Genomic DNA, 15,000 nt, shown 5'->3' with positions numbered 1-15,000 from the left:
AATCAACATCAATCGTCATCGGTCATCACCATCAGTCATCATCATCATCATCATCAATCATCTAATCCTGTGTTGCCCCAAGAGGAGTGTAGGAGTGTGGGACTAGGCAAGTTGGTCCTGACATTAAGAGGAGTGACCAGCCTCACTCATCCCTGGGTGGCATTACGTGAGCAATAAACCACAACCACCCCTTGTAGAAAGATTAAAGAAGGTTATATACTTAAATTCTTAACTATAACTGCAAGACTAGGATCTAGGAATCAGTAAATTAGGTTTTCAGTGCCCATGGAAATTAAAAAATCAATTCACTCAATGTAAGTCACTTCTTTACTCTATTCCAAAGTAAAAACTGTCCAACTAACTTTTATACAGGGAATTCTTAACTGTAATGAAAAGTACAACACTTTTCATGTCTAAAACTCAACCCATTCAGTTCTAACATTCGTCAACCATTCTGATTCAACATCAGAATCTAAGGGAAAGTCCACATGTGTACTTGAGCATGTGTTTACAATAGCCAAAAACATGTTTGGATACCTGTATGCTGCAGTGTTTGGACAGATGTACACAAACATGTTACAGTGAAGCTTCAAACCTGCTGGCAGCGGAGGCTATGGGATAAGTGTGTTCATTCGAGGCACCAGAGACTTCATATGTTGCCAACATGATCTGGACACTGATGTTCCCAGCATATCTGCATCCTGTTCGTTATTGTGTTGTTTACATGTTGTCAGCACTTGTTCCAGCAGATGTGTATATGCACCCTAACACTAACTCTCAAGCATTCCTCACAGTACGAAGTTTTTTCACTCAAAACTATACTGACCATACCACCAATTAGGCATATTCCCTACTCCTACTATGATATTTCCTTAATGCACCATAGTTTTTTTTTTACCCATTCAATGCTTGCAATCCATACGTAATCCTCAAGTTCAACTGCACTTTCCCCTTTCATACAGCAAACCCTTCCTGCTTGTCTACCCTTGTCCTTAACCCTTTAAACGCAGCGGTGAACAGTCGACCCCCCCCCCCAAGTGGCAGGGTTGTATCGCGGTCTGAGTACCTCTAGGAAAATATTAGCCAAAAATCAGAGATTAACCCTAGAACATTATACTTGGTATGGCAGATAGTACTTACATTCAGCTTTCTCCAGAGACAGGTGTTGAGCCTTCGTGGATTACCCAAGGACTTGTGGAGACTTGCAACGTTGGGTAACCAAATCTTCACTTTCACACCTCCAGCAACCTGGTTTCCCCTCTACCACAGCCTCATTCTGTCACAGTAAACTTTATACTACAACGTAAATGTAGTTTGGAATCCGTATTTGTACAATAAGCACTGAAAATATGGCTAAAATCAACGGAGCGTACGGCCGACATGCAGGCGGCGGCGGTCTTCCCATCACTCAAAACATTTCCCTTTTCACAGCTAAAAACATGTATACTACATTATTTTCAATCATATTACTTCCCAAAAAATCACCGCAGCGCGCTTTTTATTCTGCCTTATGCCCGTCGCTTTATTCTCGTTCCTGTCGGCCGCTTGCACTGACTCGGAAGAGCTAGAACTCGCCATAATGTCACTTTGAAAGCCTGCAGTAAACCGACGCTAAACAGGGGCAAACCGTGAGAAAAAAAGCTAGTGTTACACCTGGGGAAACAAGAGTTTCCTATTAGCATAGACTGCTTGTGAGAGGAGAGCGCAGATTTACAGTTCTGAGCAGTCAGAGCGCTGCCCTGTATCACAGCCAGGCTGGCCGGGCCGTGGTGGTGGTGGGGGGGGGGAGGGGGGAAAAATGAGATACTTGGCAACAATGGAGGTCAGTAGTACAAAGGTAAAGTATGCTAACTGTAGTTAAAGGGTGGTGGTACTGACAGACAATACCAGCTGGAGCCTGCTTGCCCGTGGTTATTCAAAATTTACTAGAATCGCAAACGCGATGCTCCGCCATTATGTCCTTTTCGCCGAGCATCGCAAACGCGACGATCCGCGTTTAAAGGGTTAAATGAGAGAATAGTTTTGTTACAACCTTCCCTATACCAAACAGCCACAGAAGGACCAACAGCAATGTTGCTATTTGCTTTCCTTTGTACTCCTTTGTACACACCATCTCCCATCCATACAATAATGTCAATATCAAGTACCCTCTGCTACTTATTATTCAGTTCCAAATTAAGGTTGTTGCAGCAATCCATTTTCCTACACTGACCTTGCCTTCATTAACTTCAACACAAAAAAATACTGGCATATTCAATCCAATTAACCCTCCACTACCCAGTGCATGTCTCCACAAACTCCAATAGTTTTTATTCACTGCCATGACAACCTATCTATCCTTTACCAGTATAAAAAAAGGGAGTAAATTATTTCTTTCACCATCCCTTTTAGGTACTGACATATTTCAGTGTATAAGAAATTCCCCTGAACAATCCAAGACAAAGGGAATTAAGGCCTACATTAAGTAAACTTCATGTTTCATTAGTTAAGGACTCACTACAAAGTCTGAAACAAATTAACATGCTAAGCAATGTGAACCCCTTCACCAAGGACAACTTATTCTAGTTCATGCAAAATAAGCTCAGATCCCCTTCCAGTTAAAATTTCAACGCAGCATGGAAATGATCCAGTAAGCATCAATGCTTGAAGGAGTTATAATCCAAATTGATAAGTAATCTTAACTCACCTGGAAATCATCAGTAATAAAGACACGTCTGACATAGAGTTTGATATTGTCTGTCCTTGTTCCATACTTGTTAAAAGACTCGCTGGGCTGAACTTCTGGGATAAACAGGAGGGATTTGAATGTCACCTCACCCTCTGCTACAAAATGAGTCTTGGCCAAGGGTTCCTTCGAGTCCTTACTTAAGGACTTGTAGAACTCATCGTACTCCGAATCCTCTATATCGGCTGGCTTGCGGGTCCAGATTGGCTTGGCATCATTGACCAGTGTCCAGTCCCATGTTGTTTTGGACACCTTTTTGGTTTTTGGTTTGTCTTCCTCCTTGTCCTCTTCAACCTTCCCTTCCTCATCTTCTTCCTCAACTTTGTCTTCCTTGTCTGCCTCTGCCTCTTCGTCTTCTTCAATGGGCTCCTCTACCTCCTCTGTCTTTGATTCCCACAAATAGATGGGGAAGTTGATAAACTGAGAATACTTTTTAATAAGAGTCTTCACAGTATCCACCTCAACAAAGTCATATGCTTCCTCCTTCAGGTGCAGTGAGACTGTTGTACCTGTAAAGGCAAAATCAAATTACTGTGGTTTTATGACTTACTGGTACTGCTAATAGTTAACGTACTCTCGAGTTTTACACTGTAGACGGTGGGCTAGGAGGAGGTGAATACTGGCCATATCATCACTGGCTGAGGCAAGCAAAACATTTGAAGGTTGTTACAAAAGTAATCTTCCACAGAACCACCAACAAATCCTCATCCCCCCCTCCCCACCACCACCACTACCAATACCATTACTCAGTTCTCAATGAGAGTCTTGACCAGCGTATGAAAAATGCACCCACTACAACTTCAAGTCCAATTAATTCGGTAAATAATGTAAAACTTTCACCAAATATTCAGCAGCAGGATAATACTTCTGGAGACTATCAATGAAGTTTGGTTAACAGATCTTTATTCAAAGTCTCAAAAGTATCAGCTTTCTAAAAGGTTCCTATCGGGTTTCAAAATACCCACTAAACTATTTGCCAACTAACAAATACTAAAACTGTTCCAGTGCAAGTGTTTTAGTTCTATTTGTTTCTATCTACAGCCAGACACCATAATCCTGTAAGGGTCAGCTGTCTGACCAAGTAAGTTGTTTTACAGGGAGGTGCACTAACCCCTCTGCCAACCCACTTGTTGTTACACAGGGAACACAAGGTTGGTAATATGGTTACCATTCAGCATTGTAAATGGTTTCCTGCATTCCACAAAACCATTTTGCTTGTCACTCAATGTAAAGCCACTTGAGAATGAAAGAATGGTAATAAAGTGATAGGAAAATTGGGATAAATAGGAAGAAGGCAGACAAAGTAATCAACACTACATCAAGTGAGTGATGATAGTCACCACCACCTACAGTAGGTTAGGTTCTAGATCTACCTAATAAAATTATTCCTAAATGAAACCTCATATTCCATTAACAAGCTTCTTTGACTAACGTCTGTTTCCACAGAGAACGCACCTTAGCCTTTTCCAGCTTGGTTTATGGTAGTATGTAGTCAGATCAGAGAGTGGATTTGACCAGTAACCAAAGAGACTCATTTCTGCCTCCTTAACTAAGGTTCACCAATTTCATGCAACCACTGTTTAGTATTCAAAATGTTAGGTGCCCCATTCTCACATGAGAATGAGCACTCTATACTTCCCAGCTTAATGGTATGGCATTATCTGGATTATACTAAGATAATGTTAATGGTAACCTTTTTTACAGGATATGACAGTTCAAACATCAAACTTCATCTCAAGGAAACACCATATTGAGGCTGGCTATGGTAATGATACTGAAAAGACTTATTATATCATTTATTCATCATTCATCATCCAATCCTATGTTGCCCCATGAGAAGCATAGGAGCCCAGGGAAAGGCAAGTTGGTCCCGACATTTAAGACGAGTGACCAGCCTCACTCATCCCCGAGTGGCATTACGTGAGCAATAAACCCCAACCATCCCTTGGATATAAACCTTCACTGGCTCAATACGACTGGAGTGCCGTAATTACCCACTAAACCACCAGGTGCCATAATTTGGTTATATGGTTACCACCCAGCATAGTAAATGGTTTCCTGGTGTAGAGCAAACCATTTGGCTTGTCACTCAGTGTACAGTCATCCACGGGTGGAAGGAAGAGGAAAGAATGAAGGAAAGAAAGAAGGGGAAGTGTAAAGTTACCCGTAGGCAGAAGGACGAGGAAAGAATGAAGGAAAGAAACACAGAAGAGGGAGTGTAAAGTTACCCGTAGGCAGAAGGACAAGGAAAGAATGAAGGAAAGAAAGACAGGAGAGGATGGAAGGAAAGAAGGATGGAGGAAAGGAACGGGCAGACACCCGAAAGCAGCACTACATTGAGTGAGTGGATGGTGAGTGCCCCCACCATAACCAGATAATACTCCCAGCAGTTGCTGGAAATGTGCCTTTGAATTAGCTTAGTCTGGAATTATCTGGAACACCTTAACTGTCCCATTCTCAGGGGAAACATGCAGAAATAGCTAACAGGTATGACCAAATTACACATTTGTCAGACCTTGGTACACAATAATGCACCCACCTCTCTTTAGTGAGTCACCACGAGGATCCTCCACCACTGAGAACTCTGCAGAGTCCGACTCCCATATGTGCTGGCGATCAGCATTGTGCTTGCTTGTCACCACAACACTATCTGCCACCAAGAATGCTGAATAGAACCCAACACCAAACTGACCAATCAAATCGCTTGCCTGCAAGAAATCAGTTTACCATTAATGATTTGCACTTTGAATGGAAATTGTGCTCTCACTTGCCCGATAACACACTCTTTTACTAAGAGACAACATATCAAAAAGATCCTGCAAACACTTTCATTAATGAAATTCCTATATGTGTACAATTTAAATTGTTTTTAAGTCAACCTTTTATCACAAATTACCAAAGTTTAACCTCTAGGTGCTGGTCCAAGTCATTTGACGTGCTAGTAGACGCCTACGGTCCACATCATACGTTTTAATTTTCGTGGGCAAGTTTGAAATTCATAGCACGCCATATGGACTCAGTATTTTCCCGGCATGGCTGGTGCGCGGAGTCACACTGGCTGGCCGGGGGAGGGGGTGGGGGTGTGGGTGGGAGGGCAGCCCAGCAGGGAAGAGGGCTGTGGGGGAGGGTGGTGGATGGTGGTGGGAGGTCGGTGTAGAGTGGCCTTGGAACCAGCCGATACTGGTTCGGGGTAGGGGTTGGGGTCGGGCAGGGTAGGGTGGGGTGGGGTAGTGGGGAGGGCTACTAGGGGGCCATGAGGGGTGTGGGGGAGTGTGTATGGGTGCTTGAAAATGCTTGTACTGACCATAGCTAGCCTTTAGGGAGTATCATATTGTCAAGAAGTACTAAAAACAGTGAAATAATGTATAAATGGTGTTTATATAACTGAATACTTAAACAGACAAGTTTGAAAATAAATATCATGGAAAACATAAAATAAGCATATCTTTATTAGGTACTTTTTGTTTTTTTGCTATTTTAGTTGTAATATTGTGTTCATAAGGCATTGTGAATTAGAGAGAGAAACAGACACACTCGACACTTATTCTGGCGCGAGATGATATCCCTCCTCTCTCCACCAACCACCATCATCACACCACCGCGACCTTGAACACGCTCAGCCCAGCCACCACACACCTGCTCCCTCACACCACACCATCTCCAAATCAGCAACAGAGAGTAGGTACATGCTTTTTATGTGTTTTTTGTCATTTGTGATTTGTAATGAAAAAAAAATTATTTTGGGGAAAATCGATTATCCTAGAAATAACTCGGTTCTGGGACGTGCATAGGTCTACCCATGCCCGGTGCCTAGAGGTTAAAAAAATTTGACATCACCCGGACCTCCTTTCCTACCATAGGGTAGGGTGAAGAAAAATCAGACAAACATAGCATTCCAAATGTACACAATGTACATGCAAGTACCAATTACTTTATCCTAAATTATCTTCAAACCACCAAGAATCAAGAATTTGGGCCACAATTCATTGGCCATGTTAAGCTGCCTTATCTTTAAGTACTAGTAGCTTTTACGAAGTCAACCAACCTGATCGGCATTCTCCGACTCCTGAAGCTTTGAGAAGAACTCAGACGTGCCAGACTTAGCGATGGTGCCCAGGTTATTGACCAAGTCGTTCCTGGTCATACCAATACCGGTATCGGTGATGTGAAGTACATGGTTGTCCTGAAAAAGATAATGACCTTAAGAAACTTACCCTTTTTAAAGAAAATCTATCTATCTATTGCCAGACGCCTTAATCCCGTACAGCGTGGCCACAAACAAATCACCTCCATGTCGCCCTGTCCCCCGCCATTTCACTGCTCTGCTCCCAACTCACACACCCCTCTCTCATATACCTCTCCACTTCATCCCTCCATCTCATCCTCGGCCTCCCCCTCCCTCTCCCCCCCTCCACCTCACTCACATACACTCTCCTTATCAGTCTCTCACCCTCCATCCTCTCCACATGGCCAAACCACCTCAGTGTGTTCCTCCTAATGCTTCCTATCACATCCACATCCACACCACAATGCTCCTTTATATACTCATTTGTCAGCCTGTCTCTCCATGTGACTCCACAGGCTCCTCTTATTTCTCATTTCCACTGCTCTCACCCTTGACTTGTGTCCTTCCAACAATGTCCAAGCTTCAAATCGCTATAAAAAATCGAATAAAATCAGAGATACCTACTGTACATTAAGGCATTTTATGGCTCCAATTCCTCCAAAACCCAAGAATTTATGCTAAATGCTGGGTAAGATATTCTGTTCCAGACTAAAATTTAAAGTTATGCCCTTGCCAAGCAATCTACAATGTTTAACCCCTAACTACCACATGTCAGTATGGACAGACAAACGAGGTGGCAGGAGGCCACCGGGTGTCCGTAGGAACCGTACTTGTTTTTCCGGCACAGTTTTAAGTGGCCGCTACTTTACCTCTCCACCAAACACTAGGGAGGGACTCCCACCAGCAGAGCCAACCATACCTCAGTCGTCTCAGTGACTTTCCCAGATGCAAGACTATTTTTTCTTAACCCTTCTTCTCCGATTCCATTCCCACCTTACATGGACTTCTGCCTCATCTAACCTGCCAAGCCTCTTTCCAAAGATACTAGTAAAAGACTAACAGTGCCAAAGGGCATGCCTTCGACACCGCTGTGTCTAGTTTATCAATAATCAATAAGTTATGTTAAGAGCGAAGCCAAAATCAGGGCCACGCGCTAAACGCAAGAATACAGCCTACCGCTCACGCCAAAAATTACTCTTCATCACGTGGGTTACTGCCCTACCCCGTAAAAAGAACCAACTAAACAAGCAAATAATGCGTCTCGGACCAGGACGGACCACACCTTGACGACTAGGGAACGGACAAACGACATTCTGAGGGTGGGAACATGGAATGTAAGAGGAGTGAATGATGAAGTGAGAGACTGTTCAGGTGCTTGAGGATGCAAGAGTGGATATATGTGGACTGAAACTAAATGGAAAGGTGAAAGGGTGAGAGTAGGAATATGGTTTAGGTATATGTGCAGGAGTTAATGAGAATGAGAGAGAGTATGTCCGATGATATGCAAGAAGAGGAGGGAAAATATAAGAGTGTGGAACAGTGGGTGCAAGGATTGTATGGGTGAGGATGAAAGTAGGTATACAAGCGTGGGCGATTGTATGATCGTATGGGCCGACAGAGAACCGAGTGGCGAGAGTGAAAGATGAGTTTTGTGAGAGTGTAGAAGCACAAAAGGACAAATTTGAGAGGAGCGAGAGAGTGCTTTTGATTGGAGACATGAATGGCAAAGTTGGGAAACTACGAGCAGATGGAGTGGTTGGTCAGTGGAGTGTGCCAGCTGAAGTAGATGAGAATGGTAATGCTTATGGTGGCCATCTGTGCTGGTAAGGGGTTGGCAATAGCTAACACCTACTTTCGGCATAAGATGATCCACAGGTATACATGGAGAGTAATGATGAGGATGGATGGCGAACTTGTTGAACGAAAGGCAATGACAGACGCAGACGATGAGTGAATGAGAAGACAAGTGTTGGATGCAAGAGTGTGGAGAGGGTGGGGGAATGGAGTCTCAGATCATCACTTAGTGATGGCCAAGGTACAGCTGCAAAGAAAATGGGTGAAGAGACGAAAAGGAAGACAGGAGGAAACAGCTCCTGTGAGAAGAGTGGAGAAGTTGCAAGATAATGAGAAAATGGCAGAGTATAAAAGCATAGTGGATGAAAGATTGGGAAGGTATGAGAGCAGATGGAGGGGGTGGAAGACGTATGCAAGATATTCACGAAGAGATAGGCGCAGCATGTGAGGTGGTTTGTGGAGTGAGGAGGAGATGCAGGGGTGTGCAAGGGACAGCATGGTGGAATGAGGAGGTGAAACGAGCTGTGGAACAGAAGAAGGCATATAGTGAATGGCTAGCGAGTAGAGGTAGGGGAGAAGATCAGACAGAGAAGAGAGGTATATGTGAGCAGGAGAAGGGAGGTGAGGAGACCGGTGAAGGAGAGTAAGAAGAAAGTGGATGAAGAATTTGGAAGGAATCTGAGTGAAATGGAGGGAGAGTAAGAAATTGTTTTGGAAGGAGGTAAAGAAAGTAAAGCACTGTGAAAGGGGAAATAGTATGGGAGTGAAAGATAGGAATAACAGATTGTTGGTGCAGAAGAGAAGTTGAGGAGATGGAAGGAGCACTTTGAGGATTTGTTGAATGCAGAGAGTGAGCAGTGTGAGTTTAAGTGGTTGGGGAATGGCTGGGAGAAGAAGAGATGAGAGGAAGGAGGAAGAGATCACTAGGGCGGAACTAGTGGAAACAATGAAGATCAAGATGGGAAAGGCCCCAGGAATTGACGAAGTGTGTGGTGAAATGCAGAGATATGGGGGTGAGATTGTTGTGGAGTGGATATGGAAGTTTTGTAGATTGGCTTGGGAAGAGGGAAGGGTTCCAGAGGACTGGAAATCAGGTATAATAGTTCCTTTATATAGAGGAAAAGGGGAGAGAGAAGCATGTGGTAACCATAAGGGTATTTGCCTTCTTAGTGTGACTGGAAAAATATATGGTATACTCATTGACAGGGTTAGGCATATGACAGAGGAGCTACTTGGAGAAGAACAAGGGGGATTTAGGAAGGGAAAAGTGTGTGCAGATCCGATATTTGTTCTAAGGTGTTTAGTGGAGACTTATCTAGAGAAGGGAAAGAAAGTGTATGCTGCCTTCATGGACTTGGAGAAAGCTTATGACAATAGATAGGCAAGGTATGTGGAAGGTATTAAGCATATATGGAGTGGAGGGGAAATTGTCAAGTGCTGTGAAGAGCATGTACGAAGGAGCTAGGGCTATGGCGCGAGTGGATGGCGAGCTGAGCAAGTTATTTGATCTCAATGTGGGACAAACAGGGTTTTGTGATGTCTCCATGGCTGTTTAATATATACATGGATGGGGTTGTAAAGGAGGTGCAAGGTAGGGCAGTGGATGTGAGGGTTGCTCTAATGGACAAGGGTGAGATTTGGAAGATTCCAGTGTTGCTGTTTGCTGATGATACAGTATTGTTGAGTGAAGATGAATGGGAGTTGCAAGGTTGAGTGAATGAATTTGGGACTGTGTGTAGGAAGAGGAATCTGAAAGTTAATGTAAACAAGAGTAAAGTTATGCTGTTTAAGAGGAATGAAGCCAATGTACAGTGAGGTTGGATGGTGAGGATATGGAGAATGTGAGTGCATTCAAGTACCTGGGTAGTGTGATGAGTTAGGATGGAACTTTGGGGGATGAAGTGCGTGAAAGGGTACAGCAGGGAAGGAAGGTCGTTGGTTCACTGAAAGCAGTGATGAGAAATAGGGAGGTGAGTATGGAAGTTAAGAAGTCACTGCATGATAGTATTGTGATCCCTACCCTGACGTATGGAAGTGAGGCGTGGACCTTGCAAGAGGGGAACAAGTCAAGAGTGAGAGCAGTGGAAATCAGTTACTTGTGAGGAGCATGTGGAGTGACGTGGAGGGACAGGTTGACGAATGAAGAGGTGAAGGAACATTGTGGGGTGGATGTGGATGTGGTTGAGAAGATTAGGAGAAATACACTGAGGTGGATTGGACATGTGAAGAGAATGGAGAATGAAAGACTGACTAAGAGGGTTTATGTAGGTGAGGTGGAGGGAGGGATAGGGAGGGGTAGACCAAGGATGAGGTGGAGGGATGGAGTTGAGAGGTATATGAGGGAGGGGGGGAGTGAGTTGGGGGGAGGGTAGTCAAATGGTGGGTGACAGCGATTTGGAGGAGTTTTGTCTGCGGCCACCCTTTGCGGGATTAGGGCGTCGGGCTATAGATAGGTTGATAGATTACATCATTACTTGTCAATGCGATGACCTACAGTACAGACCTGGGAATACTCTCATTTACAAGAAGCAGATTTGGTGAGTAATATGGTTTTTAATCTGTTTCCCTAACTGCTATAGTTTCAGAGATATTAAGGTTTGAAAACAGGCTATTTTTTTAATAATGCCCATAGTGAGAACAACGGCATTATAAACAGCCCAGCATGGAGGGGTTAATGGATAATGAATTAGTACCACCAATACCCCAACTTACTTTATCTGCCTTAATCCTGATGACTAGTTCTGGATTGGTTTCCAGTTCCTCTTTGTCTGTGAGGGAGAGAAGGCGAATCTTGTCGAGAGCATCTGATGCATTGCTGATCAGTTCCCTCAAGAAGATCTGAAAGTATTGACAATATTAGGTTAAAGTAAATTTAGATCAAAGGCGTCACCTTAACTCTACCCAGTTTCGTTCTGTGGCTTAGTTCAATTAACACCAGGGAAGAAAGTCCAAGCAAATTCACAACTTTCATGATACACTCAGCTGTTTATCTACTCCTACACTCCACATTTAAGATTATGTGACTGCAATTTCTGGCCCCAAAACATACAAATGCTACTCTATAACCTACACACTCCACAATACACAAAATAAAACCTTTCCTTTAGCCTCTTGTTCACCCAAATAGCTTCCTCCTGTTAAGGTCAATTTTCCCCTTCTGCTTCCTTAACAGGGTATGGCTATATCATCAGGCTCTGTCCTACATTTAAACTTATTCTTATCACTACTGTAATGATCCATTCTTCCACATTATCATTCCCTTTCCAATGTTAAAGTAAATCTCAAAAAGACTAATCCCACTAGATGTTCTGAAACTTTAAGTAAGCCTCCATCATTCGGTGCCACACATCTCACTCCTACAGCACTTTCATACCAAAGTTATAATACAAGTAACCTATACCAATTAATACCTATAGGCACTGAGAAAGCAATTTCTAAAGCATACAACCAATCATTCACAGGGTCTCAACCTCAAAGTACAGTAACAATCCTTCTGGAAAAGAAAGCGCTTCAGGTAATTTTAACTTCATTCTGCCACATTTATATGCTACATCCAAATACAGTAATCTCTCGAATATCCGGACAACCACTACCCGGACCATCCATTATCCATATGCTGTGATCTGGCTGTATTAAACCATTACATAATTGAACATTTTTTCCCACTATCCAGATAAAATGCTGGTGTCCACACAGAAATTATGGCCGCACATTTTCCCACCCTGCCGGGCAGGAATAGCCCGGCTGTGCCACCCCATCTGGCTGGGTAGTTCACCCACTGACCGTCAGGGACATCCTCAGTAGTAGTAGTAGTAGTTCCCTAGGCAGTCTGGTCTAACAGCCTCGAGTCCCTTAGGAATGCCATGGCCGAGACCGGGCTTTCCCACAGAGCTCTCAGTGTGTATGTTGTGTTATTGGAGGGTGATTGTGTGCAATGCAGTCTTCCATAATGTGCTTAATAGTATGGGGTGCAGTGTTGCATCCTGAACAGGCATCAGCGACGGAGTCATCCAGTCTCTTCTGGTAGCTTAAGAGGGCTGGATGGTGCCCACATCTCAGCCTGGCCAGGTGGATCCTGTCCTCACAAGGAAGATAGGATTCAGAAGGGTGGATGTCAGGAGGCCATGCATGCAGCTGTGTGTTGACTAAGTGACTGAATGGAGCGGCAAGTGATCCGAGTGTGGATATGCTTCTGGAAGCTGGTCTGAGGCGGGCGAGGCGGGGGAGATGACAGCATTTGTGTATGGTATCGTGTCCTGGGTGTTGTTTTGATGTTCCTTGGTGTGGATGGATGTGCTGCCATGTACTGTAGTGGATGTTATGGGTTTGTGGAGGCTGCAGCAAGAAACTGGGTGCCTCTCATATCAAAGTGATCCTTGACTTTGAGGACTTTGGTTTCATGATAAAGTGGTCTGTGGGTGTAGTAGCTGTGCAGCCTGTGATTATTTTTAGGGCCTTGTTCTGTATGGTCTGTAGAGTGCTGTAGTGTGTTTTGGTGAGGTTAGAAGCCCAAGTAGGGCTTGCATAATTCATCACTGAACGTATGAATTGTTTGTATACTGTGGTGATGGTTTCATTGTTGTGTCTGAATGTTGTATGGGCAAGTGACCACAAAGCACCGAGTCTTGGTGTTATTTTATTTCTAATGTTTGTGATGTGTTGCTTAAATGACATTGATGTATTGTATGTTACACCAAGGATGTTGGGTGTGTGTGTGTGTGGTAGGGGAGTGTTGTTTATGGTGAGGTGTGGGATGTGACTGTTCTGCTGTCCAGTTTGTGAGACGTCACTGTAGATTTGGCAGGGGTTATTTTGAGCCTGTTTGTGGTGAACCATTCGTGTAGTAGATCCTCAGTAGACTCCCGTACTGTAAACGGCTCCTCTCAGACAGTTGTTATCGCAGCACACATTGTGGTTTTTGTGGTTTCCTACCTGCTTCAGGCCTTGCTATTCCTTGCATGCCTCTTCCTATGTGTGTGATGATGGCCCCTTCATCAGGGAAAAGGAAGAGGGTAGTGAGGACTCAGGAGATGAGGGAGATCCTGGGTAAGATTGATGTGGGATGGTTGAATCTTGAGTGTTGACCAATTTTATTCTAGCTTACTGTACTGCACCATGATTTTATTTTATTTTCTCATTTTATTCCATTCTACCATTGTTTTGTGTGCCCACGGCATTTTTCTTGTGTAGCCATTTTTTTTCACGTTTTCATGTCACTGCAGAGTATGACCCTGCAGTGGTGACTGCTTGTCTGTAGTTGATGGGTCTGCTTGGCCATGATGAGTGCTTGCCTGTGGATTACAGGACTGCATGACCAGATAGAGTAGTACTAAACAAGAGGAACAAGTGTTTTATGATGTACTGTAGTGGCCTTTTACACTGGCTTTCAAAGTTAGGTTATGTGCGAACGAAGGCCTGGGGAGAAGTCCAATATCCAGACAGAACCTATATCCAGACCTGCATCTATTACATCAGATAATCGAGGGATTACTGTATTAACTTTGTTTCATAAAAAAACAGTCTTTCATTAATTTTCATCTCAACAGATTAGATTTCACACACCAGTTATGATACTAATCTATGACATCTAAACTGTGAAAATTTCTTACCTCCTTATTCCTATACAGAGAGTTAATAATTAGCTTCATCATACGGTTGACTTCAGCCTGGAACATATGCTTCTCAGCCTTCTCCCTCATTTCTTTTATCTGCAAGAAAATCATTTATTACTAGCTTTATCTCCTGACCTATCAACTGTTACAGAAGCCTACCATGTACTGTTACTATAAAAAATTTCTTAAATACTGTTACACATGTACTGTACAACACCTACCATAAATGTACTAATTTAAAGGTCTTGTAATTAACATTCCTATATAGCTAGTAGCTACATTAGCTATTTCCATCAGTATAAGGAGAGTGAAACCCTGAAACCCGATGAAAAAATGCAACTACCAGAGCTATGAACTCTCAACAGCTGGCGTTCTGGGTTCAACAATAAAAGTTAATAATGTTATCAGTGGACCTGCCCATTTTCTGAAGAGTATACCACATTTCGCAGCATATAAGACGCAGATTTTTCTCAAAATTATCATGAAATATCCCCATGCGTCCTGGAGGCCAGATTAAACAGGTTAGCTTGGTTCCACTAAGAGGAAACTTTTACACAGATCATCTCTCTGCTTGGCAATCACAGGTATATACTAGAACACGAAGATAGTTTCATTTGCCATGATTATGTGATTTTAGGTAGGGAATCTGGGGGACACTTAACCCGGCCAAAAACCCCAGTTATATGGTTACCACCCAACATAATACATGGTTTCCAGGGTACAAAAAACCATTTGGCTTGTCACTCAGTGTAGGGACCATACGGCATCTCTACGTTGAGTGAGTGGATGAGGGGCAACCCCAT

General features: G+C 43.4%; 1 protein-coding gene across 2 annotated transcripts in view; it reads right to left on the bottom strand.

Annotated features, from left to right (window-relative positions):
• The window catches only part of Gp93 (heat shock protein 90 Gp93), a 47,220-nt gene that overhangs the window by 19,669 nt on the left and 12,551 nt on the right, over positions 1 to 15,000 (bottom strand). For both annotated transcript variants that reach the window (XM_080274172.1, XM_080274173.1), the window contains exons 3-7: positions 14,195 to 14,293; positions 11,298 to 11,423; positions 6,771 to 6,908; positions 5,265 to 5,433; positions 2,687 to 3,234 (exon numbers count right to left, since the gene is read on the bottom strand). In XM_080274172.1, coding sequence (XP_080130298.1) covers positions 2,687 to 3,234; positions 5,265 to 5,433; positions 6,771 to 6,908; positions 11,298 to 11,423; positions 14,195 to 14,293 — 1,080 coding nt within the window. The remainder of the gene's footprint in view (positions 1 to 2,686; positions 3,235 to 5,264; positions 5,434 to 6,770; positions 6,909 to 11,297; positions 11,424 to 14,194; positions 14,294 to 15,000) is intronic.

The sequence above is a fragment of the Coenobita brevimanus genome, chromosome 57 (genome assembly GCF_032717465.1).
Source record: "Coenobita brevimanus isolate Jiangsu-jjx chromosome 57, ASM3271746v2, whole genome shotgun sequence".
Taxonomy (NCBI): domain Eukaryota; kingdom Metazoa; phylum Arthropoda; class Malacostraca; order Decapoda; family Coenobitidae; genus Coenobita; species Coenobita brevimanus.
Note: the sequence above shows the minus strand (reverse complement) of the source record. Positions and strands in the feature narration are given on the sequence as shown.